General features: G+C 41.9%; 1 protein-coding gene across 1 annotated transcript in view; it reads right to left on the bottom strand.

The window, feature by feature from the left end:
• The window catches only part of UBAP2 (ubiquitin associated protein 2), a 320876-nt gene that overhangs the window by 69531 nt on the left and 224724 nt on the right, over nt 1-26621 (bottom strand). The window contains exon 6 of the mRNA XM_053699654.1: nt 17380-17549. Coding sequence (XP_053555629.1) covers nt 17380-17549 — 170 coding nt within the window. The remainder of the gene's footprint in view (nt 1-17379; nt 17550-26621) is intronic.

Raw genomic sequence — 26621 nt, 5'->3', positions numbered from 1 at the left:
AGGCATAAACTTGATAACAAAGCACAAAAAACGTTTTAAAATAAAACTGTTACTGTCACTTTAAATTTTAAACTAAACACACTTTATTACTGCAATTGCGAAAAAGTATGAAGGAATTGTTCAAAATTCACCAAAATTTCACCACAGTGTCTTAAAGCCTTAAAAGTATTGCACACCAAATTTGGAAGCTTTAACCCTTAAAATAACGGAACCGGAGCCGTTTTTATATTTAACCCCTTTACAGTCCCTGGAATCTGCTTTGCTGAGACCCAACCAAGCCCAAAGGGGAATACGATACCAAATGATGCCTTCAGAAAGACTTTTCTATGTATCAGAGCTCCACACACATGCAGCTGCATGCCATGCTGTCCTCAAAAACAAGTGCGCCATACCGGCGCGAAAATGAGGCTCTGACTATGATTAGGGAAAGCCCCTAAAGAATAAGGTGTCAAAAACAGTGCCTGCCGATATAATCATATCAAAATACCCAGAATAAATGATTCCTCAAGGCTAAATATGTGTTAATAAAGAATCGATTTAGCCCAGAAAAAGTCTACAGTCTTAATAAGCCCTTGTGAAGCCCTTATTTACTATCTTAATAAACATGGCTTACCGGATCCCATAGGGAAAATGACAGCTTCCAGCATTACATCGTCTTGTTAGAATGTGTCATACCTCAAGCAGTAAGAGACTGCACACTGTTCCCCCAACTGAAGTTAATTGCTCTCAACAGTCCTGTGTGGAACAGCCATGGATTTTAGTTACGGTGCTAAAATCATTTTCCTCATACAAACAGAAATCTTCATCTCTTTTCTGTTTCTGAGTAAATAGTACATACCAGCACTATTTTAAAATAACAAACTCTTGATTGAATAATAAAAACTACAGTTAAACACTAAAAAACTCTAAGCCATCTCCGTGGAGATGTTGCCTGTACAACGGCAAAGAGAATGACTGGGGTAGGCGGAGCCTAGGAGGGATCATGTGACCAGCTTTGCTGGGCTCTTTGCCATTTCCTGTTGGGGAGGAGAATATCCCACAAGTAAGGATGACGCCGTGGACCGGACACACCTATGTTGGAGAAATACACGTCCTCCAGGTCTATGGTCACCATGAACTGATCCTCCTAGACCAAAAGGAAGAATGGAACCACTGGTTTCCATTTGAAGAATGGTACCCTGAGACAACTTAGTGAGACACTTAAGGTCTACCATAGGACGAAAAATTCCCTCTCTTTCGGAAACCACAAACAGGAATGAATAAAATCTTAGACCCTGTACCCTTGCAGGAACTGGAATTACCACTCACAGGGAAGAGAAGTCCCAAACGCACTACAAAAATGCCTCACTGTTATCTGGCCTGCAGATAAAATTGAGAGGTGGAACCTGCATCAGGCAGGGAAGGAATGACTACTATGTAGTAACCCTGAGATACTATGTCCACAGCCTATCTGGGACATCTCGTATCCATGTTTGAAGAAAGAGATTTAACCCCCCCCCACTTAGACCGATCCCGGATTGGGGGCAAAACTCCTTTAGTCTATTCATCTTGTCTTGTAGTAGAAGAAGAAAAACAAAACATTTTCCACCCGTAATATGCAGCATGAAAGAAGACAAAGAACCTTTATTTTAAAATATGTAACATTTTAGCATTGAAAAATGTAACACGATATAAATATCGAAATATGTTAATATGAGATGTATTTGTATCCTTGCATGTTAAAATACTGGCACTTTAAAAATGCATAAGGATCATGGCATAGCTCCTGTTGATCATAGCTAAAATAAAACAGAGACACGCCACTCCGTTAGTCTACAACTACACACCCCGGTGCAAGACTAATCTAAAGCGGTCACGTGACCCGCCGACGGGGAACAGCGCCGTAAACAAACACGCGTTTCTGCTTCCCTTCTCAGAAAATGCTGCGGAAGATAAAAAGCATATACTGGAACCTTTCAATAAAAAATTTGATTCACAGTTTGCATACTCCCTATGAAAAACAGTCGCAGCCCAAACAGAGTTTAAAATAATTTCCACAATGAAAGCGCTACCGCTTAACAGTAGAACAGTCTAAACTACTGCAGCCAGTTAGACTGACATATTAACACTAGACAAGGGGGAGGCGATCCATCATGTCTTGCTTCCTCAGGGAACCCCACTATGAGAGAGAAGCATCTGTCCTCGGTATAAGACTGATTCTCTAAGCAGAGGAAATATGTAGTTCCTAGCAATTACCACAAGCTCATAATTAGTATCTTATTATTATAATTGCTATAATTATTAGCTTGCTCAGCTGAACCCCCACAAATAAAAGAAGTAAAAATGTCTGCTCTCTGCCTGACAGTATCCGAGTAAAGGATACGTGTCCCATATAATTCTGCAGCTCACCTTATGAAGTGCACAGTCTCCCATACCCAGAAGACAAAAGGCACTTACCTGCAGTCTGGCCGTCCAGCAGGATGAGAGTTTACACAGTATGAGGGAACACATACTCCTAACAGAGATCTGTAGAAAGAGAAAGAACAGAGTAAACTTACTCTGGCTTTCTTTACTATGGGCAGCAAATATGTTAGGAAAATGCAGCAAGGCCCACCTTACAAGTTCCTAACAGCTTTTAAGTCACCGCTAATCTACTGAAGAGATTAATGTGGAGTACGGCTAGACCCAAAAATCTTGCTTGTAGCAAAAGAAATCCAAATTTTCTTCAGACACCAAAACTTCACCTTCTCCTTTGACAGAGGCAAAGAGAATGACTGGTGTTTGTGGAAAGGGAAGGGATACTTAACAGTTGTAACGGTGGTGCTCTTTGCCTCCTCCTGCAGGCCAGGAGTGATATTCCCAACAGTAATTGATGACGTTGTGGACTCACCATATCTTAGGAAAGAAATTTAGCTCTCCCCAGAAAACATCCAGTATCCATGCAGACATATTTTAGGTGCCGACAAAAGCAGGGATCCAATAAGCCCAAACATGCATTGGAAAGTGCCAGGAGACTACCTCGGAAATACCAGCCACTTAAACTGGGGTGTGGGATGTTTGGTGTCTCTAGGTTTGTAATAGTTATAAAAAATAAAAAAAAAGATGCACCATAATTTTTCCATGTAGTGGGTACACTGGGGCGTTAGTTTGCTTCCCTGGGACAAGTGTCTCAAATTCAAGAAACCGAGCCAGAGATACTGGAAGCTGGGCAGTGTCCAGGATTTCCTTTTCATTTTTTATGATTGTTTTGCAATTGTGTCAGTTGTCTATCGTTTAATTACCCTTTTTTATATTCCATCTAATTTCATGTATTGCTTTTTAAATTATGCACTGTGAACCTTTTTTCAGGTTAAACTAGAAACCTAATCAGATCTGTCTTTATGCTCTAGTAACTGAATTCAAGGCTTCCTTAAAAGGAATATAAAAAAGCAAACATTTGTTCATGATTCAGATAGGGCATGCAATTTTAAACAACTTTCTAATTTTCTTCTATTATCAATTTTTCTGCATTCTCTTGTTTAAAAGCATGGGTGTATGCTTGGGAGCTGGTCCATTTGTGGAGCAATATATGGAAGCAGCTTAGCAAGATTATTATTCATTTTGAAGAGCAGTAGATGACGGCACTATTTCCTGCATTGTAGTGCTCTAGATGCCTAGGTATCTCTTCAACACAGAAAATCATGGAAATGAAAGAGACATAATACTTATGTGCTAAATCAATTGAAACTGATGCAGTATAACTGTAAAAAGCCGACAGGGAAATATCCCCTGAGCATCTCTATGTAAAAAAGGAAGATATTTTACCTCACAATCTACTCGGCTTAGCAGAGTAAGTTCTGTGTAAAAAGTTAGTCAGCTGCTGCTCAGCTGCAGGTAACAACAAAAACAGAATTTATGTTTACCTGATAAATTTCTTTCTCCAACGGTGTGTCCGGTCCACGGCGTCATCCTTACTTGTGGGATATTCTCTTCCCCAACAGGAAATGGCAAAGAGCCCAGCAAAGCTGGTCACATGATCCCTCCTAGGCTCCGCCTACCCCAGTCATTCGACCGACGTTAAGGAGGAATATTTGCATAGGAGAAACCATATGGTACCGTGGTGACTGTAGTTAAAGAAAATAAATTATCAGACCTGATTAAAAAACCAGGGCGGGCCGTGGACCGGACACACCGTTGGAGAAAGAAATTTATCAGGTAAACATAAATTCTGTTTTCTCCAACATAGGTGTGTCCGGTCCACGGCGTCATCCTTACTTGTGGGAACCAATACCAAAGCTTTAGGACACGGATGAAGGGAGGGAGCAAATCAGGTCACCTAAATGGAAGGCACCACGGCTTGCAAAACCTTTCTCCCAAAAATAGCCTCAGAAGAAGCAAAAGTATCAAACTTGTAAAATTTGGTAAAAGTGTGCAGTGAAGACCAAGTCGCTGCCCTACATATCTGATCAACAGAAGCCTCGTTCTTGAAGGCCCATGTGGAAGCCACAGCCCTAGTGGAATGAGCTGTGATTCTTTCGGGAGGCTGCCGTCCGGCAGTCTCGTAAGCCAATCTGATGATGCTTTTAATCCAAAAAGAGAGAGAGGTAGAAGTTGCTTTTTGACCTCTCCTTTTACCTGAATAAACAACAAACAAGGAAGATGTTTGTCTAAAATCCTTTGTAGCATCTAAATAGAATTTTAGAGCGCGAACAACATACAAATTGTGCAACAAACGTTCCTTCTTTGAAACTGGTTTCGGACACAGAGAAGGTACGATAATCTCCTGGTTAATGTTTTTGTTAGAAACAACTTTTGGAAGAAAACCAGGTTTAGTACGTAAAACCACCTTATCTGCATGGAACACCAGATAAGGAGGAGAACACTGCAGAGCAGATAATTCTGAAACTCTTCTAGCAGAAGAAATTGCAACTAAAAACAAAACTTTCCAAGATAATAACTTAATATCAACGGAATGTAAGGGTTCAAACGGAACCCCCTGAAGAACTGAAAGAACTAAATTGAGACTCCAAGGAGGAGTCAAAGGTTTGTAAACAGGCTTGATTCTAACCAGAGCCTGAACAAAGGCTTGAACATCTGGCACAGCTGCCAGCTTTTTGTGAAGTAACACCGACAAGGCAGAAATCTGTCCTTTCAGGGAACTTGCCGATAATCCTTTTTCCAATCCTTCTTGAAGGAAGGATAGAATCCTAGGAATCTTAACCTTGTCCCAAGGGAATCCTTTAGATTCACACCAACAGATATATTTTTTCCAAATTTTGTGGTAAATCTTTCTAGTTACAGGCTTCCTGGCCTGAACAAGAGTATCGATAACAGAATCTGAGAAACCTCGCTTCGATAAAATCAAGCGTTCAATCTCCAAGCAGTCAGCTGGAGTGAAACCAGATTCGGATGTTCGAACGGACCCTGAACAAGAAGGTCTCGTCTCAAAGGTAGCTTCCAAGGTGGAGCCGATGACATATTCACCAGATCTGCATACCAAGTCCTGCGTGGCCACGCAGGAGCTATCAAGATCACCGACGCCCTCTCCTGATTGATCCTGGCTACCAGCCTGGGGATGAGAGGAAACGGCGGGAACACATAAGCTAGTTTGAAGGTCCAAGGTGCTACTAGTGCATCCACTAGAGCCGCCTTGGGATCCCTGGATCTGGACCCGTAGGAGGGAACTTTGAAGTTCTGACGAGAGGCCATTAGATCCATGTCTGGAATGCCCCACAGCTGAGTGACTTGGGCAAAGATTTCCGGATGGAGTTCCCACTCCCCCGGATGCAATGTCTGACGACTCAGAAAATCCGCTTCCCAATTTTCCACTCCCGGGATGTGGATAGCAGACAGGTGGCAGGAGTGAGACTCCGCCCATAGAATAATCTTGGTCACTTCGTCCATCGCTAGGGAACTCCTTGTTCCCCCCTGATGGTTGATGTACGCAACAGTCGTCATGTTGTCTGATTGAAACCGTATGAACTTGGTCCTCGCTAGCTGAGGCCAAGCCTTGAGAGCATTGAATATCGCTCTCAGTTCCAGAATATTTATCGGTAGAAGAGATTCTTCCCGAGACCAAAGACCCTGAGCTTTCAGGGATCCCCAGACCGCGCCCCAGCCCATCAGACTGGCGTCGGTCGTGACAATGACCCACTCTGGTCTGCGGAATGTCATCCCTTGTGACAGGTTGTCCAGGGACAGCCACCAACGGAGTGAGTCTCTGGTCCTCTGATTTACTTGTATCTTTGGAGACAAGTCTGTATAGTCCCCATTCCACTGACTGAGCATGCACAGTTGTAATGGTCTTAGATGAATGCGCGCAAAAGGAACTATGTCCATTGCCGCTACCATCAACCCGATCACTTCCATGCACTGAGCTACGGAAGGAAGAGGAACGGAATGAAGTATCCGACAAGAGTCCAGAAGTTTTGTTTTTCTGGCCTCTGTTAGAAAAATCCTCATTTCTGAGGAATCTATAATTGTTCCCAAGAAGGGAACCCTTGTTGACGGGGATAGTGAACTCTTTTCCACGTTCACTTTCCAGCCGTGAGATCTGAGAAAGGCCAGGACGATGTCCGTGTGAGCCTTTGCTCGAGGGAGGGACGACGCTTGAATCAGAATGTCGTCCAGGTAAGGTACTACTGCAATGCCCCTTGGTCTTAGCACCGCTAGAAGGGACCCTAGTACCTTTGTGAAAATCCTTGGAGCAGTGGCTAATCCGAAAGGAAGCGCCACAAACTGGTAATGTTTGTCCAGGAATGCAAACCTTAGGAACCGATGATGTTCCTTGTGGATAGGAATATGTAGATACGCATCCTTTAAATCCACCGTGGTCATGAATTGACCTTCCTGGATGGAAGGAAGGATAGTTCGAATGGTTTCCATCTTGAACGATGGGACCTTGAGAAATTTGTTTAAGATCTTGAGATCTAAGATTGGTCTGAACGTTCCCTCTTTTTTGGGAACTATGAACAGATTGGAGTAGAACCCCATCCCTTGTTCTCTTAATGGAACAGGATGAATCACTCCCATTTTTAACAGGTCTTCTACACAATGTAAGAACGCCTGTCTTTTTATGTGGTCTGAAGACAACTGAGACCTGTGGAACCTTCCCCTTGGGGGAAGTCCCTTGAATTCCAGAAGATAACCCTGGGAGACTATTTCTAGCGCCCAAGGATCCAGAACATCTCTTGCCCAAGCCTGAGCGAAGAGAGAGAGTCTGCCCCCCACCAGATCCGGTCCCGGATCGGGGGCCAATATTTCATGCTGTCTTGGTAGCAGTGGCAGGTTTCTTGGCCTGCTTTCCCTTGTTCCAGCCTTGCATTGGCCTCCAAGCTGGCTTGGCTTGAGAAGTATTACCCTCTTGCTTAGAGGACGTAGCACTTTGGGCTGGTCCGTTTTTACGAAAGGGACGAAAATTAGGTCTATTTTTTGCCTTGAAAGGCCGATCCTGAGGAAGGGCGTGGCCCTTACCCCCAGTGATATCAGAGATAATCTCTTTCAAGTCAGGGCCAAACAGCGTTTTCCCCTTGAAAGGAATGTTTAGTAGCTTGTTCTTGGAAGACGCATCAGCCGACCAAGATTTCAACCAAAGCGCTCTGCGCGCCACAATAGCAAACCCAGAATTCTTAGCCGCTAACCTAGCCAATTGCAAAGTGGTGTCTAGAGTGAAAGAATTAGCCAATTTGAGAGCATTGATTCTGTCCATAATCTCCTCATAAGGAGGAGAATCACTATCGAGCACCTTTATCAGTTCATCAAACCAGAAATATGCGGCTGTAGTGACAGGGACAATGCATGAAATGGGTTGTAGAAGGTAACCCTGCTGAACAAACATCTTTTTAAGCAAACCTTCTAATTTTTTATCCATAGGATCTTTGAAAGCACAACTATCCTCTATGGGTATAGTGGTGCGTTTGTTTAAAGTAGAAACCGCTCCCTCGACCTTGGGGACTGACTGCCATAAGTCCTTTCTGGGGTCGACCATAGGAAACAATTTTTTAAATATGGGGGGAGGGACGAAAGGAATACCGGGCCTTTCCCATTCTTTATTAACAATGTCCGCCACCCGCTTGGGTATAGGAAAAGCTTCTGGGAGCCCCGGCACCTCTAGGAACTTGTCCATTTTACATAGTTTCTCTGGGATGACCAACTTTTCACAATCATCCAGAGTGGATAATACCTCCTTAAGCAAAATGCGGAGGTGTTCCAACTTAAATTTAAATGTAATCACATCAGATTCAGCCTGATGAGAAATGTTCCCTGAATCAGTAATTTCTCCCTCAGACAAAACCTCCCTGGCCCCCTCAGATTGGGTTAGGGGCCCTTCAGAGATATTAATATCAGCGTCGTCATGCTCTTCAGTAACTAAAACAGAGCAGCCACGCTTACGCTGACAAGGGTTCATTTTGGCTAAAATGTTTTTGACAGAATTATCCATTACAGCCGTTAATTGTTGCATAGTAAGGAGTATTGGCGCGCTAGATGTACTAGGGGCCTCCTGAGTGGGCAAGACTCGTGTAGACGAAGGAGGGAATGATGCAGTACCATGCTTACTCCCCTCACTTGAGGAATCATCTTGGGCATCATTGTCATTATCACATAAATCACATTTATTTAAATGAATAGGAATTCTGGCTTCCCCACATTCAGAACACAGTCTATCTGGTAGTTCAGACATGTTAAACAGGCATAAACTTGATAAGAAAGTACAAAAAACGTTTTAAAATAAAACCGTTACTGTCACTTTAAATTTTAAACTGAACACACTTTAATACTGCAATTGCGAAAAAACCTGAAGGAATTGTTCAAAATTCACCAAATTTTCACCACAGTGTCTTAAAGCCTTAAAAATATTGCACACCAAATTTGGAAGCTTTAACCCTTAAAATAACGGAACCGGAGCCGTTTTAAGCTTTAACCCCTTTACAGTCCCTGGTATCTGCTTTGCTGAGACCCAACCAAACCCAAAGGGGAATACGATACCAATGACGCCTTCAGAAAGTCTTTTCTAAGTATCAGAGCTCCTCTCACATGCGACTGCATGCCATGCCTCTCAAAAACAAGTGCGCCACACCGGCGCGAAAATGAGACTCTGCTTATGCTTTGGGAAAGCCCCTAAGAAATAAGGTGTCTAATACAGTGCCTGCCGATATTATTATATCAAAATACCCAGATAAAATGATTCCTCAAGGCTAAATATGTGTTAATAATGAATCGATTTAGCCCAGAAATGTCTATAGTCTAAATAAGCCCTTGTGAAGCCCTTATTTACGATCGTAATAAACATGGCTTACCGGATCCCATAGGGAAAATGACAGCTTCCAGCATTACATCGTCTTGTTAGAATGTGTCATACCTCAAGCAGCAAGAGACTGCACACTGTTCCCCCAACTGAAGTTAATTGCTCTCAACAGTCCTGTGTGGAACAGCCGTGGATTTTAGTTACGGTTGCTAAAATCATTTTCCTCATACAAACAGAAATCTTCATCTCTTTTCTGTTTCTGAGTAAATAGTACATACCAGCACTATTTCAAAATAACAAACTCTTGATTGAATAATAAAAAACTACAGTTAAACACTAAAAAACTCTAAGCCATCTCCGTGGAGATGTTGCCTGTACAACGGCAAAGAGAATGACTGGGGTAGGCGGAGCCTAGGAGGGATCATGTGACCAGCTTTGCTGGGCTCTTTGCCATTTCCTGTTGGGGAAGAGAATATCCCACAAGTAAGGATGACGCCGTGGACCGGACACACCTATGTTGGAGAAATATGAAGAAATGAACAGCAGCCAATCAGCATCAGCAGTGCTGAGGTAAAACCCTTTTACTGTGCTCTCATGAGATTTCATAGTAAACTTCCTTAAAAACATAATTTATGCTTACCTGATAAATTTATTTCTCTTGTAGTGTATCCAGTCCACGGATCATCCATTACTTATGGGATATTAACTCCTCCCCAACAGGAAGTGCAAGAGGATTCACCCAGCAGAGCTGCTATATAGCTCCTCCCCTAACTGCCATTACCAGTCATTCGACCGAAAACATGCAGAGAAAGGAAAACCATAGGGTGCAGTGGTGACTGTAGTTTAATGGAAAAATTACCTGCCTTAAAGTGACAGGGCGGGCCGTGGACTGGATACACTACAAGAGAAATAAATTTATCAGGTAAGCATAAATTATGTTTTCTCTTGTTAAGTGTATCCAGTCCACGGATCATCCATTACTTATGGGATACCAATACCAAAGCTAAAGTACACGGATGACGGGAGGGACAGGCAGGCTCTTTATACGGAAGGAACCACTGCCTGAAGAACCTTTCTCCCAAAAACAGCCTCCGAAGAAGCAAAAGTGTCAAATTTGTAAAATTTGGAAAAAGTATGAAGAGAAGACCAAGTTGCAGCCTTGCAAATCTGTTTAACAGAAGCCTCATTCTTAAAGGCCCAAGTGGAAGCCACAGCTCTAGTAGAATGTGCTGTAATTCTTTCAGGAGGCTGCTGTCCAGCAGTCTCATAGGCTAACCGTATTATGCTACGAAGCCAAAAGGAGAGAGAGGTAGCCGAAGCTTTTTGACCTCTCCTCTGACCAGAATAAACGACAAACAGGGAAGACGTTTGTCGAAAATCCTTAGTTGCCTGTAGATAAAATTTCAGGGCACGGACTACATCTAGATTGTGTAGCAGACGTTCCTTTTTCGAAGAAGGATTAGGACACAAAGATGGAACCACAATCTCTTGATTGATATTCCTGTTAGTGACCACCTTAGGAACCCAGGTTTAGTACGCAGAACTACCTTGTCTGAATGAAAAATCAGATAAGGAGAATCACAATGTAAGGCAGATAACTCAGAGACTCTTCGAGCCGAGGAAATCGCCATTAAAAACAGAACTTTCCAAGATAACAACTTGATATCAATGGAATGAAGGGGCTCAAACGGAACCCCCTGTAAAACATTAAGAACTAAGTTCAAACTCCATGGTGGAGCAACAGTTTTAAACACAGGCTTGATCCTAGCTAAAGCCTGACAAAAAGCTTGAACGTCCGGAACTTCTGACAGACGTTTGTGTAAAAGAATGGACAGAGCTGAAATCTGTCCCTTTAAGGAACTAGCGGATAAACCCTTTTCTAAACCTTCTTGTAGAAAAGACAATATCCTCGGAATCCTAACCTTACTCCATGAGTAACTCTTGGATTCGCACCAATATAAGTATTTGCGCCATATCTTATGGTAAATCTTTCTGGTAACAGGCTTCCTAGCCTGTATTAAGGTATCAATAACTGACTCAGAAAAACCACGTTTTGATAAAATAAAGCGTTCAATTTCCAAGCAGTCAGCTTCAGAGAAATTAGATTTTGATGTTTGAAGGGACCCTGGATCAGAAGGTCCTGTTTCAGAGGTAGCGACCAAGGTGGACAGGATGACATGTCCACTAGATCTGCATACCAAGTCCTGCGTGGCCATGCAGGCGCTATTAGAATCACTGATGCTCTCTCCTGTTTGATTCTGGCAATCAATCGAGGAAGCATCGGGAAGGGTGGAAACACATAAGCCATCCCGAAGGTCCAAGGTGCTGTCAAAGCATCTATCAGAACCGCTCCCGGATCCCTGGATCTGGACCCGTAACAAGGAAGCTTGGCGTTCTGTCGAGACGCCATGAGATCTATCTCTGGTTTGCCCCAACGTCGAAGTATTTGGGCAAAGACCTCCGGATGAAGTTCCCACTCCCCCGGATGAAAAGTCTGACGACTTAAGAAATCCGCCTCCCAGTTCTCCACTCCCGGGATGTGGATTGCTGACATGTGGCAAGAGTGAGACTCTGCCCAGCGAATTATCTTTGATACTTCCATCATTGCTAGGGAGCTTCTTGTCCCTCCCTGATGGTTGATGTAAGCTACAGTCGTGATGTTGTCCGACTGAAACCTGATGAACCCCCGAGTTGTTAATTGGGGCCAAGCCAGAAGGGCATTGAGAACTGCTCTCAATTCCAGAATGTTTATTGGTAGGAGATTCTCCTCCTGATTCAATTGTCCCTGAGCCTTCAGAGAATTCCAGACAGCGCCCCAACCTAGTAGGCTGGCGTCTGTTGTTACAATTGTCCAGTCCGGCCTGCTGAATGGCATCACCCTGGACAGATGTGGCCGAGAAAGCCACCATAGAAGAGAATTTCTGGTCTCTTGATCCAGATTCAGAGTAGGGGACAAGTCTGAGTAATCCCCATTCCACTGACTTAGCATGCACAATTGCAGCGGTCTGAGATGTAGGCGTGCAAAGGGTACTATGTCCATTGCTGCTACCATTAAGCCGATCACCTCCATGCATTGAGCTACTGACGGGTGTTGAATGGAATGAAGGACACGGCATGCATTTTGAAGCTTTGTTAACCTGTCTTCTGTCAGGTAAATCTTCATTTCTACAGAATCTATAAGAGTCCCCAAGAAGGGAACTCTTGTGAGTGGAAAGAGAGAACTCTTCTTTTCATTCACCTTCCATCCATGCGACCTTAGAAATGCCAGTACTAACTCTGTATGAGACTTGGCAGTTTGAAAGCTTGAAGCTTGTATCAGAATGTCGTCTAGGTACGGAGCTACCGCAATTCCTCGCGGTCTTAGTATCGCCAGAAGAGCACCCAGAACCTTTGTGAAGATTCTCGGAGCCGTAGCCAATCCGAATGGAAGAGCTACAAACTGGTAATGCCTGTCTAGAAAGGCAAACCTTAGATACCGGTAATGATCTTTGTGAATCGGTATGTGAAGGTAAGCATCCTTTAAATCCACTGTGGTCATGTACTGACCCTTTTGGATCATGGGTAAAATTGTCCGAATAGTTTCCATTTTGAACGATGGAACTCTTAGGAATTTGTTTAGGATCTTTAAATCCAAGATTGGCCTGAAAGTTCCCTCTTTTTTGGGAACCACAAACAGATTTGAGTAAAACCCTTGTCCTTGTTCCGACCGCGGAACCGGATGGATCACTCCCATTAATAAAAGATCTTGTACGCAGCGTAGAAACGCCTCTTTCTTTATTTGGTTTGTTGACAACCTTGACAGATGAAATCTCCCTCTTGGGGGAGAGAATTTGAAGTCTAGAAGGTATCCCTGAGATATGATCTCTAACGCCCAGGGATCCTGGACATCTCTTGCCCAAGCCTGGGCGAAGAGAGAAAGTCTGCCCCCCACTAGATCCGTTCCCGGATCGGGGGCCCTCGATTCATGCTGTCTTAGGGGCAGCAGCAGGTTTCCTGGCCTGCTTGCCCTTGTTCCAGGACTGGTTAGGTCTCCAGCCTTGTCTGTAGCGAGCAACAGCTCCTTCCTGTTTTGGTGCAGAGGAAGTTGATGCTGCTCCTGCTTTGAAATTACGAAAGGAACGAAAATTAGACTGTCTAGCCTTAGGTTTGGCTCTGTCTTGAGGCAGGGCATGGCCTTTACCTCCTGTAATGTCAGCGATAATTTCTTTCAACCCGGGCCCGAATAAGGTCTGCCCTTTGAAAGGTATATTAAGCAATTTAGATTTAGAAGTAACGTCAGCTGACCAGGATTTTAGCCACAGTGCTCTGCGTGCCTGAATGGCGAATCCGGAATTCTTAGCCGTAAGTTTAGTTAAATGTACTACGGCATCTGAAATAAATGAGTTAGCTAACTTAAGGGCTTTAAGCTTGTGTGTAATCTCATCTAATGGAGCTGATTCAAGTGTCTCTTCCAGAGACTCAAACCAAAATGCTGCTGCAGCCGTGACAGGCGCAATGCATGCAAGAGGTTGCAATATAAAACCTTGTTGAACAAACATTTTCTTAAAGTGAAGGTCAATTTTCATCAATGAGTGCCCGGTTTTTAAAAATACTTTTTAAAACAGGGGCACTTTCATTGATGAAAATTAACATTGCACTGGATTTTAAGAAATACTTACCTTTTTCTCCTGCAAAACCGGATCGCCGATCTCAGCCTCAGTTCCTCTGTAGTGACGTCAGAAATGACAAAAACCGGCTTCCTCCAATCATGGATTGCACCCCAGAGCGTCCAACTCGTGATGCCTGGCTGTGATTGGAGGAAGCCAGTTTCGTCATTGCTGTTGTCTACAGCAGGAAGAAGAAGGAGGGAGATCGTCGATCCGGCTTTGCAGAAGTAAAAGGTAAGTATTTCTTAAAATCCAGTGCAATGTTAATTTTCATCAATGAAAGTGCCCCTGATTTTAAAAGTATTTTTAAAAACCGGGCACTCATTGATGAAAATTGACCTTCACTTTAAGGTAACCCTCTAACTTTTTATCCATTGGATCTGAAAAGGCACAGCTATCCTCCACCGGGATAGTGGTACGCTTAGCTAAAGTAGAAACTGCTCCCTCCACCTTAGGGACCGTTTGCCATAAGTCCCGTGTGGTGGCGTCTATTGGAAACATCTTTCTAAATATCGGAGGGGGTGAGAACGGCACACCGGGTCTATCCCACTCCTTAGTAACAATTTCAGTAAGTCTCTTAGGTATAGGAAAAACGTCAGTACTCGCCGGTACCGCAAAATATTTATCCAACCTACACATTTTCTCTGGTATTGCAACTGTGTTACAATCATTCAGAGCCGCTAACACCTCCCCTAGTAATACACGGAGGTTTTCCAGCTTAAATTTAAAATTTGAAATATCTGAATCCAGTTTGTTTGGATCAGAACCGTCACCCGCAGAATGAAGCTCTCCGTCCTCATGTTCTGCAAATTGTGACGCAGTGTCTGACATGGCCCTAATATCAGCGCACTCTGTTCTCACCCCAGAGTGATCACGCTTACCTCTTAGTTCTGGTAATTTAGCCAAAACTTCAGTCATAACAGTAGCCATATCCTGTAATGTGATTTGTAATGGCCGCCCAGATGTACTCGGCGCTACAATATCACGCACCTCCCGAGCGGGAGATGCAGGTACTGACACGTGAGGCGAGTTAGTCGGCATAACTCTCCCCTCGTTGTTTGTTGAAATATGTTCAATTTGTACAGATTGACTTTTATTTAAAGTAGCATCAATACAGTTAGTACATAAATTTCTATTGGGCTCCACTTTGGCTTTAGCACATATAGCACAGATATCTTCCTCTGAATCAGACATGTTTAACACACTAGCAAATAAACTAGCAACTTGGAAATACTTTTCAAGTAATTTACTATAATATGAAAACGTACTGTGCCTATAAGAAGCACAGAAAAAGTTATGACAGTTGAAAATTAATAAACTGAAAAGTTATAGCATCAAATCTTTGTAAAAAACACAATTTTAGCAAAGGATTGCTCCCATTAGCAAAGGATAACTAACCCTGATAGCAGAAAAAAAAAATAAAAAATAATACAGAAATAAACGTTTTTTTATCACAGTCAACTACAATCTCACAGCTCTGCTGTGAGTGATTACCTCCCTCAAAACAAGTTTTGAAGACCCCTGAGTTCTGTAGAGATGAACCGGATCATGCAGGGAAGACAATAAACTTCTGACTGAATTTTTTGATGCGTAGCAAAAGCGCCAAAAAAGGCCCCTCCCCCTCACACATAACAGTGAGAGAGATCAGTAAACTGTCATAAATTAAATAAAACGACTGCCAAGTGGAAAAAAATAGTGCCCAAAACATTTTTTCACCCAGTACCTCAGAAAATTAAACGATTTTACATGCCAGCAAAAAACGTTTAACATTAATAAATTGAGTGTTATTAAAAAGCCTGTTGCTAGTCCCTGCAAATTAGGCTAAAGTTTTATGCATACAGTATAATTCCAGTGAAGTGCCATTCCCCAGAATAATGAAGTGTAAAATATACATACATGACAGCCTGATACCAGTTGCTGCTACTGCATTTAAGGCTGAGTTTACATTATATCGGTATGGCAGAATTTTCTCATCAATTCCATTGTCAGAAAATAATAAGCTGCTACATACCTCTTTGCAGATTAATCTGCCCGCTGTCCCCTCATCTGAAGTTTACCTCTCCTCAGATGGCCGAGAAACAGCAATATGATCTTAACTACTCCGGCTAAAATCATAGAAAAACTCAGGTAGATTCTTCTTCAAATTCTACCAGAGAAGGAATAACACACTCCGGTGCTATTATAAAATAACAAACTTTTGATTGAAGGTATGAAACTAAGTATAATCACCACAGTCCTCTCACACATCCTATCTATTCGTTGGGTGCAAGAGAATGACTGGTAATGGCAGTTAGGGGAGGAGCTATATAGCAGCTCTGCTGGGTGAATCCTCTTGCACTTCCTGTTGGGGAGGAGTTAATATCCCATAAGTAATGGATGATCCGTGGACTGGATACACTTAACAAGAGAAATGAGTGTGCACGAAGCTCACTCCCTTGGCTGTCCCGAGACAGGCATACTGACTTGCTGCTTAAAATCCTTTACAATGGGGTTTGAATACTTAGGACATTGTGAGGTAAAATATCTTTCTTTTTTGCATAGAGATGTTCAGGTGATATTTTCTAGTCCGCTTTTTACAGTTATGCTGCATCACTTTCAAGTGTTTCAACATTTGGGTAATATGGCCCTTTAAGCAATTTTGTTGATAGAAGTAAATTGGAAACTTTTTTTTTTTTTTTTTTTTTTTTTTTTAAATGGTATGCTCTTTCTGAATCACAAAAGCATTTCATATCCCTTAAAGCTTGGAAACGCTACCAAAGCGTTTTTTTGTTTTTTTATATATGATTGTTTTTAAAAATACAACTGTAATTTAGCCAAAAAGCACTGAATAAGTTGTTTTTTGGTGTTGGCAGCAAATGTTCATGTTTGGGGAGCTGTAGAAAGGATTTTGGAGATTAATGTGGGTTGGCTCTTGGGATAAGGCAGCTGGAGACCCTGTAAGGTTAACCCTTTAACATCCACACTCTTCCTATTGTCACAGCTTGGCAAGTAGCTCTGTTTGTGGCAAGATGGTAGCAGAAGTAAATATATGTGAATATTAAGTTTTGTGGTGGTGTAGGTAGGATTTGGTGGTTCATATGGGTAGACTGTAGGCTCTGGTAAGGAATTGTGATACTGTAGCTGGAGACCCTGTGCTGTTAATACTTTTATGCCTGCACTCTCCCCACTGTCATAGCTGGACAAGTAGTTGTGTGTAGCAAATCAGAGGCTAAGGCTGCTGGGGAAAATACTGTTAAATTTAGGTAACCAAGTGTTGTACACTAGTGATACTGGTTATAGTGAATAGGGGTTTGAGAGTAATTACTCCCTTGTCCCCTTAGAGTCTCTTGGGCAGAGGTTTTACTGGTATAGTGATGACACCCCTCTCCGTGACATTCATTACTTTTAAATAGCACACAGATTGTAATAACACATTTATAACACCACATTTGTTTTTTGTTTTTTAAAACGGTCACATTCTATCAATGTAGTTCATGTTAAAATTCTATGTTCACAAAGTATTATTCATAAACAAACAAGCTGATGACTTACCTTATAGTTTTAGAATACAAGTTATTAGGTGTTTGACTTGTACTATCTGGACTTCCATTTGTGCCAAAGTCAGGAATAGAAGGTTCTAAACCAAACTCCAGAGCTCCAAACTGCACATTTAATCCAGTGACATCAGCTGAACCTGGCATCTCTACAGCAGAGGCAGGGATCTACAAAAATATATAAAACGGTCATTGGTAAAAATGGAAATCTTTTTAATACTATACAGTATTCCATTACACTTGGTACATGAGGAGAGGTACACAAAGACATGAATTAATTGTAAAAATAAAGTAAAATTATTAACAAAACTTATTTAACCCTTTCGTGACAGTGTAAAAGTGTCTACATCGGAACACCTGTTTCGTATGCACGATCGCGTAGTTTCAATTTGTCTACATCGGAAAACCTGTTCCGATGTAGACAAATTGAAACTACGCGATCGTGCATACGATCGCGAGATTTCAATTATTGGATCGCATCTGGGGGGCGTCCCTACAACCCTAGGAACGCCCTCCAGACCGCGATCAAGTCCTTGAAGCGCAGAAGGCTTCAGGACAGCCGTTTGATATGACGTTCTATTCCGTCATAACGGCTTTAAAGCCCAGTGTAAATATGACGGAATAGAATGGCATAACGGCGTTAAAAGGTTAATACAGTTTTTCTTAAAGTCATCAGTGTACACTAAAAGGACAGATTTTCTTGATAAACCTGAGGTTAGTAACCATGGTTCCTGATCAGGTGATTATTTCACCTGTGCTCTAGTTCAGATAAGCTTAAAATCTGTCCTGTTAAGTGTACCTTAAAATTGAAAAACAAAGACAAATGTAGCAGGAACCTGTTGCATGAATGGTAATTTCCTAACAAAATATATTTGTTCTAAATCTGGAAAACAAAAGTGCTTGGATCTCTGCACTCACAGGCCACAATTATTAAAAAAACTAAATTTATGCTTACCTGATAAATTGATTACTTTCTAGACCCGGCGAGTCCACGGATCATCAGTAACTACTATTGGGAACATCACTCCTGGCCAGTAGGAGGAGGCAAAGAGCACCACAGCAAAGCTGTTAAATATCACTCCCCTACCCACAATCCCCCAGTCATTCGACCAAAGGAAAAGGAGAGAAAGGAAGTAACACAAGGTGCAGCGGTGCCTGAGGTTTATAGAAAAAGAAACTGAATACAGGGCGGGCCGTGGACTCACCGTGTCAAGAAATAAATACATTTATCAGGTAAGCATAAATTTTGTTTTCTTTCTAATGACAGTGAGTCCATGGATCATCATCAATTACTGTTGGGAACCAATACCCAAGCCAGAGGACACAGATAAGGGAGGGACAAGACAGGAACCTAAACAGAAGGCACCACTGCTTGAAGAACCTCTCTCACAAAAGAAGCCTCAGCCAAGGCAAAACGTTTTGAATTTATAGAATTTTGAAAAAGTGTGCAAAGACCACCAAGTTGCAGCCTTGCAAATCTGTTCCACAGAAGCTTCATTTTTGAAGGCCCAGGAAGAAGAAACAGCCCTTGTTGAATGAGCTGTGATTTTCTCAGGAGGTTGCTGTCCAGCAGTCTCATATGCCAAGCGAATAACGCTCTTCAGCCAAAGGGAAAATGAAGTAGCCATAGCTTTCTGACCCTTGCGTTTCCCAGAAAAGCAAACAAACAATGCAGAAGACTGACGAAAGTCCTTAGTTGCCTGCAAATAAAATTTTAGCGCTCGCACAACATCCAGATTATGTAACAAGCGTTCTTTGTGAGGAGGAGGATTAGGACACAAAAAAGTACAACGATTTCCTGATTAATATTCTTGACCGAAACATCCTTGGGCAGAAAACCAAACTTAGTACGTAGAACCACCTTATCAGAGTGAAATATAAGATAAGGGGAATCGCACTGTAAAGCAGAAAGTTCAGAAACAGAGCAGAGGAAATAGCAACAAGAAACAAAACTTTCAAGATAATATCTAAAGAATGCATAGGCTCAAATTGAGCCTGTTTTAAAACTTTAAGAACAAGGTTAAGACTCCATGGAGGAGTAACAGGTTTAAACACAGGCTGAATTATAACCAAGGCCTGACGAAACGATTGCACATCTGCCAAGAGCTTATGAAACAAAATAGACAATGCCGAAATCTGACTCTTTAGAGTACTTGATGACAAATTCTTCTCCAGACCATCCTGGAGAAAGGACAAAATCCTAGGAATCCTTACTCTACTCCAAGAGTATCCTTTGGATTCACACCAATACAAGTATTTACGCCAGAACTTATGGTAAATCCTGCGAGTCACAGACTTACGAGCCTGAATCAAGGTCTCAATGACCGACTCTGAAAATCCACACTTAGATAAAACTAAGCTTTCAATCTCCAAGCAGTCAAGCTTCAGAGAAACGAGATTTGGATGAAGGAAGGGACCCTGAAGTAGAAGGTCCTTCCTCAGAGGCAGTCTCCAAGGTGCAAATGATGACATTTCCACTAGGTCTGCATACCAAATCCTGCGAGGCCATGCGGGGCTATGAGCATTACAGACGCCCTCTCCTGCTTGATTCGAGCAATGACTTTTGGAAGGAGAGCGAACAGAGGAAACAGGTATGCTAGACTGAAGTTCCAAGGAACTGCCTGCGGATCTCTTGACCTCGAGACGTATCTCGGAAGTTTGGCATTCTGATGAAAAGCCATGAGATCCAACTCCGGCTGCCCCCACTTGACTGTCAAGCTGGAAGACACATCCAAATAAAGTTCTCACTCCCCGGGATGAAAAGTCTGTCTGCTCAGAAAATCCGCTTCCCAATTGTCCACTCCTGGGATGTGGATCGCAGAAAGACAGCAGTTGTGTCACTGAATAATTCAAGCCACCTCTGTCATGGCCAAGGAACTCCGAGTTCCTCCCTGGTAGTTGATGTAGGCCACCGAGGTTATGTTGTCCGACTGGAATCTGATAAACTGGGCTAAGGCTAACTGAGGCCAGGCCAGAAGAGCATTGAAGATTGCTCTCAGCTCCAATTTGTTAATGGGCAGGACTGACTCCTCCTGGGTCCATTAACCCTGAGCCTTCAACGAGCCCCATAGTGCTCCCCAACCTAGAAGGCTGGCATCCGTGGTCACAATCACCCAGGAGGGTCTGCGGAAGCAAGTACCCTAGGAGAGATGATTCTGAGAAAACCACGACGGAAGTCTATTGACGCCTGATCTAGATCTACACGCGAAGACAGGTCCGTATAGTCCCCGTTCCATTGTCTGAGCATGCATAACTGCAGAGGTCTGAGATGGAACCAAGCAAACGGAATGATGTCCATGGAAGCCACCATCAGACCGATTACCTCCATACATTGAGCCACTGATGGCCGTGGAGAGGACTGAAGGGCAAAACAAGAGTAAAAAATATTTTTTCTGACCTCCGTCAGAAAAAACATAATTTATGTAAGAACTTACCTGATAAATTCATTTCTTTCATATTAGCAAGAGTCCATGAGCTAGTGACGTATGGGATATACATTACTACCAGGAGGGGCAAAGTTTCCCAAACCTCAAAATGCCTATAAATACACCCCTCACCACACCCACAATTCAGTTTAACGAATAGCCAAGAAGTGGGGTGATAAAAAAGTGCGAAAGCATATAAAATAAGGAATTGGAATAATTGTGCTTTATACAAAATCATAACCACCACAAAAAAAGGGCGGGCCTCATGGACTCTTGCTAATATGAAAGAAATGAATTTATCACGTAAGTTCTTACATAAATTATGTTTACTTTCATGTAATTAGCAAGAGTCCATGAGCTAGTGACGTATGGGATAATGACTACCCAAGATGTGGATCTTTCCACACAAGAGTCACTAGAGAGGGAGGGATAAAATAAAGACAGCCAATTCCTGCTGAAAATAATCCACACCCAAAATAAAGTTTAACGAAAAACATAAGCAGAAGATTCAAACTGAAACCGCTGCCTGAAGTACTTTTCTACCAAAAACTGCTTCAGAAGAAGAAAATACATCAAAATGGTAGAATTTAGTAAAAGTATGCAAAGAGGAGCAAGTTGCTGCTTTGCAGATCTGGTCAACCGAAGCTTCATTCCTAAACGCCCAGGAAGTAGAAACTGACCTAGTAGAATGAGCTGTAATTCTCTGAGGCGGAGTTTTACCCGACTCAACATAGGCAAGATGAATTAAAGATTTCAACCAAGATGCCAAAGAAATGGCAGAAGCTTTCTGGCCTTTTCTAGAACCGGAAAAGATAACAAATAGACTAGAAGTCTTACGAAAAGATTTCGTAGCTTCAACATAATATTTCAAAGCTCTAACAACATCCAAAGAATGCAACGATTTCTCCTTAGAATTCTTAGGATTAGGACATAATGAAGGAACCACAATTTCTCTACTAATGTTGTTGGAATTCACAACTTTAGGTAAAAATTCAAAAGAAGTTCGCAACACCGCCTTATCCTGATGAAAAATCAGAAAAGGAGACTCACAAGAAAGAGCAGATAATTCAGAAACTCTTCTGGCAGAAGAGATGGCCAAAAGGAACAAAACTTTCCAAGAAAGTAATTTAATGTCCAATGAATGCATAGGTTCAAACGGAGGAGCTTGAAGAGCTCCCAGAACCAAATTCAAACTCCAAGGAGGAGAAATTTACTTAATAACAGGTTTTATACGAACCAAAGCTTGTACAAAACAATGAATATCAGGAAGAATAGCAATCTTTCTGTGAAAAAGAACAGAAAGAGCAGAGATTTGTCCTTTCAAAGAACTTGCGGACAAACCCTTATCTAAACCATCCTGAAGAAACTGTAAAATTCTCGGTATTCTAAAAGAATGCCAGGAAAAATGATGAGAAAGACACCAAGAAATATAAGTCTTCCAGACTCTATAATATATCTCTCGAGATACAGATTTACGAGCCTGTAACATAGTATTAATCACAGAGTCAGAGAAACCTCTTTGACCAAGAATCAAGCGTTCAATCTCCATACCTTTAAATTTAAGGATTTCAGATCCTGATGGAAAAAAGGACCTTGTGACAGAAGGTCTGGTCTTAACGGAAGAGTCCACGGTTGGCAAGAGGCCATCCGGACAAGATCCGCATACCAAAACCTGTGAGGCCATGCCGGAGCTACCAGCAGAACAAACGAGCATTCCTTCAGAATCTTGGAGATTACTCTTGGAAGAAGAACTAGAGGCGGAAAGATATAGGCAGGATGATACTTCCAAGGAAGTGACAATGCATCCACTGCCTCCGCCTGAGGATCCCGGGATCTGGACAGATACCTGGGAAGTTTCTTGTTTAGATGGGACGCCATCAGATCTATTTCTGGAAGTTCCCACATTTGAACAATCTGAAGAAATACCTCTGGGTGAAGAGACCATTCGCCCGGATGCAACGTTTGGCGACTGAGATAATCCGCTTCCCAATTGTCTACACCTGGGATATGAACCGCAGAGATTAGACAGGAGCTGGATTCCGCCCAAACCAAAATTCGAGATACTTCTTTCATAGCCAGAGGACTGTGAGTCCCTCCTTGATGATTGATGTATGCCACAGTTGTGACATTGTCTGTCTGAAAACAAATGAACGATTCTCTCTTCAGAAGAGGCCAAAACTGAAGAGCTCTGAAAATTGCACGGAGTTCCAAAATATTGATCGGTAATCTCACCTCCTGAGATTCCCAAACTCCTTGTGCCGTCAGAGATCCCCACACAGCTCCCCAACCTGTGAGACTTGCATCTGTTGAAATTACAGTCCAGGTCGGAAGCACAAAAGAAGCCCCCTGAATTAAACGATGGTGATCTGTCCACCATGTTAGAGAGTGTCGAACAATCGGTTTTAAAGATATTAATTGAGATATCTTCGTGTAATCCTTGCACCATTGCTTCAGCATACAGAGCTGAAGAGGTCGCATGTGAAAACGAGCAAAGGGGATCGCGTCCGATGCAGCAGTCATAAGACCTAGAATTTCCATGCATAAGGCTACCGAAGGGAATGATTGTGACTGAAGGTTTCGACAAGCTGCAATCAACTTTAGACGTCTCTTGTCTGTTAAAGACAGAGTCATGGACACTGAATCCATCTGGAAACCCAGAAAGGTTACCCTTGTCTGAGGAATCAAAGAACTTTTTGGTAAATTGATCCTCCAACCATGATCTTGAAGAAACAACACAAGTCGATTCGTATGAGATTCTGCTAAATGTAAAGACTGAGCAAGTACCAAGATATCGTCCAAATAAGGAAATACCACAATACCCTGTTCTCTGATTACAGACAGAAGGGCACCGAGAACCTTTGTAAAAATTCTTGGAGCTGTAGCTAGGCCAAACGGCAGAGCCACAAACTGGTAATGCTTGTCCAGAAACGAGAATCTCAGGAACTGATAATGATCTGGATGAATCGGAATATGCAGATATGCATCCTGTAAATCTATTGTGGACATATAATTCCCTTGCTGAACAAAAGGTAAGATAGTCCTTACAGTTACCATCTTGAACGTTGGTATCCTTACATAACGATTCAATATTTTTAGATCCAGAACTGGTCTGAAAGAATTCTCCTTCTTTGGTACAATGAAGAGATTTGAATAAAACCCCATCCCCTGTTCCAGAACTGGAACTGGCATAATTACTCCAGCCAACTCTAGATCTGAAACACAATTCAGAAATGCTTGAGCTTTTACTGGATTTACTGGGACACGGGAAAGAAAAAATCTCTTTGCAGGAGGTCTCAACTTGAAACCAATTCTGTACCCTTCTGAAATAATGCTCTGAAACCAAAGATTGTGAACAGAATTGATCCAAATTTCCTTGAAAAAACGTAACCTGCCCCCTACCAGCTGAGCTGGAATGAGGGCCGCACCTTCATGTGGACTTAGAAGCAGGCTTTGCCTTTCTAGCTGGCTTGGATTTATTCCAGACTGGAGATGGTCTCCAAACTGAAACTGCTCCTGAGGATGAAGGTTCAGGCTTTTGTTCTTTGTTGAAACGAAAGGAACGAAAACGATTATTAGCCCTGTTTTTACCTTTAGATTTTTTATCCTGTGGTAAAAAAGTTCCTTTCCCACCAGTAACCGTTGAAATAATGGAATCCAACTGAGAACCAAATAATTTGTTACCCTGGAAAGAAATGGAAAGTAAAGTTGATTTAGAAGCCATATCAGCATTCCAAGTTTTAAGCCATAAAGCTCTTCTAGCTAAAATAGCTAGAGACATAAACCTGACATCAACTCTGATAATATAAAAAATGGCATCACAGATAAAATTATTAGCATGCTGAAGAAGAATAATAATATCATGAGAATCACGATGTGTTACTTGTTGTGCTAAAGTTTCCAACCAAAAAGTTGAAGCTGCAGCAACATCAGCCAAAGATATAGCAGGTCTAAGAAGATTACCTGAACACAGATAAGCTTTTCTTAGAAAGGATTCAATTTTCCTATCTAGAGGATCCTTAAACGAAGTACCATCTGACGTAGGAATAGTAGTACGTTCAGCAAGGTTAGAAATAGCCCCATCAACTTTAGGGATCTTGTCCCAAAATTCTAATCTGTCAGACGGCACAGGATATAATTGCTTAAAACGTTTAGAAGGAGTAAATTAATTACCCAAATTATCCCATTCTTTGGAAATTACTGCAGAAATAGCATTAGGAACAGGAAAAACTTCTGGAATAACCACAGGAGCTTTAAATACCTTATCTAAACGTTTAGAATTAGTATCAAGAGGACCAGAATCCTCTATTTCTAAAGCAATTAGTACTTCTTTAAGTAAAGAACGAATAAATTCAATTTTAAATAAATATGAAGATTTATCAGCATCAACCTCTGAGACAGAATCCTCTGAACCAGAGGAATCATCAGAATCAGAATGATGATGTTCATTTAAAAATTCATCTGTAGGGAGAGAAGTTTTAAAAGATTTTTTACGTTTACTAGAAGGAGAAATAACAGACATAGCCTTCTTTATGGATTCAGAAACAAAATCTCTTATATTATCAGGAACATTCTGCACCTTAGATGTTGAAGGAACTGCAACAGGCAATGGTACTTTACTAAAGGAAATATTATCTGCTTTAACAAGTTTGTCATGACAATCAATACAAACAACAGCTGGAGGAATAGCTACCAAAAGTTTACAGCAGATACACTTAGCTTTGGTAGATTCAGCACTTGACAGCGATTTTCCTGTAGTATCTTCTGACTCAGATGCAACGTGAGACATCTTGCAATATGTAAGAGAAAAACAACATATATATATAAAGCAAAATTGATCAAATTCCTTAAATGACAGTTTCAGGAATGGGAAAAAATGCCAAAGAACAAGCTTCTAGCAACCAGAAGCAATAAAAAATGAGACTTAAATAATGTGGAGACAAAAGCGACGCCCACATTATTTGGCGCCTAAATGCTTTTTGGCGCCAAAAATGACGCCACATCCGGAACGCCGACATTTTTGGCGCAAAATAACGTCAAAAAATGACGCAACTTCCGGCGACACGTATGACGCCGGAAACGGAAATAGAATTTTTGCGCCAAAAAAGTCCGCGCCAAGAATGACGCAATAAAATGAAGCATTTTCAGCCCCCGCGAGCCTAACAGCCCACAGGGAAAAAGTCAAATTTTAAGGTAAGAAAAATGTTAAATTAAAATGCATTATCCCAAATATGAAACTGACTGTCTGAAAATAAGGAAAGTTGAACATTCTGAGTCAAGGCAAATAAATGTTTGAATACATATATTTAGAACTTTATAAACAAAGTGCCCAACCATAGCTTGGAGTGTCACAGAAAATAAGACTTACTTACCCCAGGACACTCATCTACATATAGCAGATAGCCAAACCAGTACTGAAACGAGAATCAGCAGAGGTAATGGTATATATAAGAGTATATCGTCGATCTGAAAAGGGAGGTAAGAGATGAATCTCTACGACCGATAACAGAGAACCTATGAAATAGACCCCGTAGAAGGAGATCACTGCATTCAAATAGGCAATACTCTCCTCACATCCCTCTGACATTCACTGCACGCTGAGAGGAAAACCGGGCTCCAACTTGCTGCGGAGCGCATATCAACGTAGAATCTAGCACAAACTTACTTCACCACCTCCATCGGAGGCAAAGTTTGTAAAACTGAATTGTGGGTGTGGTGAGGGGTGTATTTATAGGCATTTTGAGGTTTGGGAAACTTTGCCCCTCCTGGTAGGAATGTATATCCCATACGTCACTAGCTCATGGACTCTTGCTAATTA

Source organism: Bombina bombina, chromosome 2, assembly GCF_027579735.1.
Source record: "Bombina bombina isolate aBomBom1 chromosome 2, aBomBom1.pri, whole genome shotgun sequence".
NCBI classification, from domain to species: Eukaryota; Metazoa; Chordata; class Amphibia; order Anura; family Bombinatoridae; genus Bombina; species Bombina bombina.
Note: the sequence above shows the minus strand (reverse complement) of the source record. Positions and strands in the feature narration are given on the sequence as shown.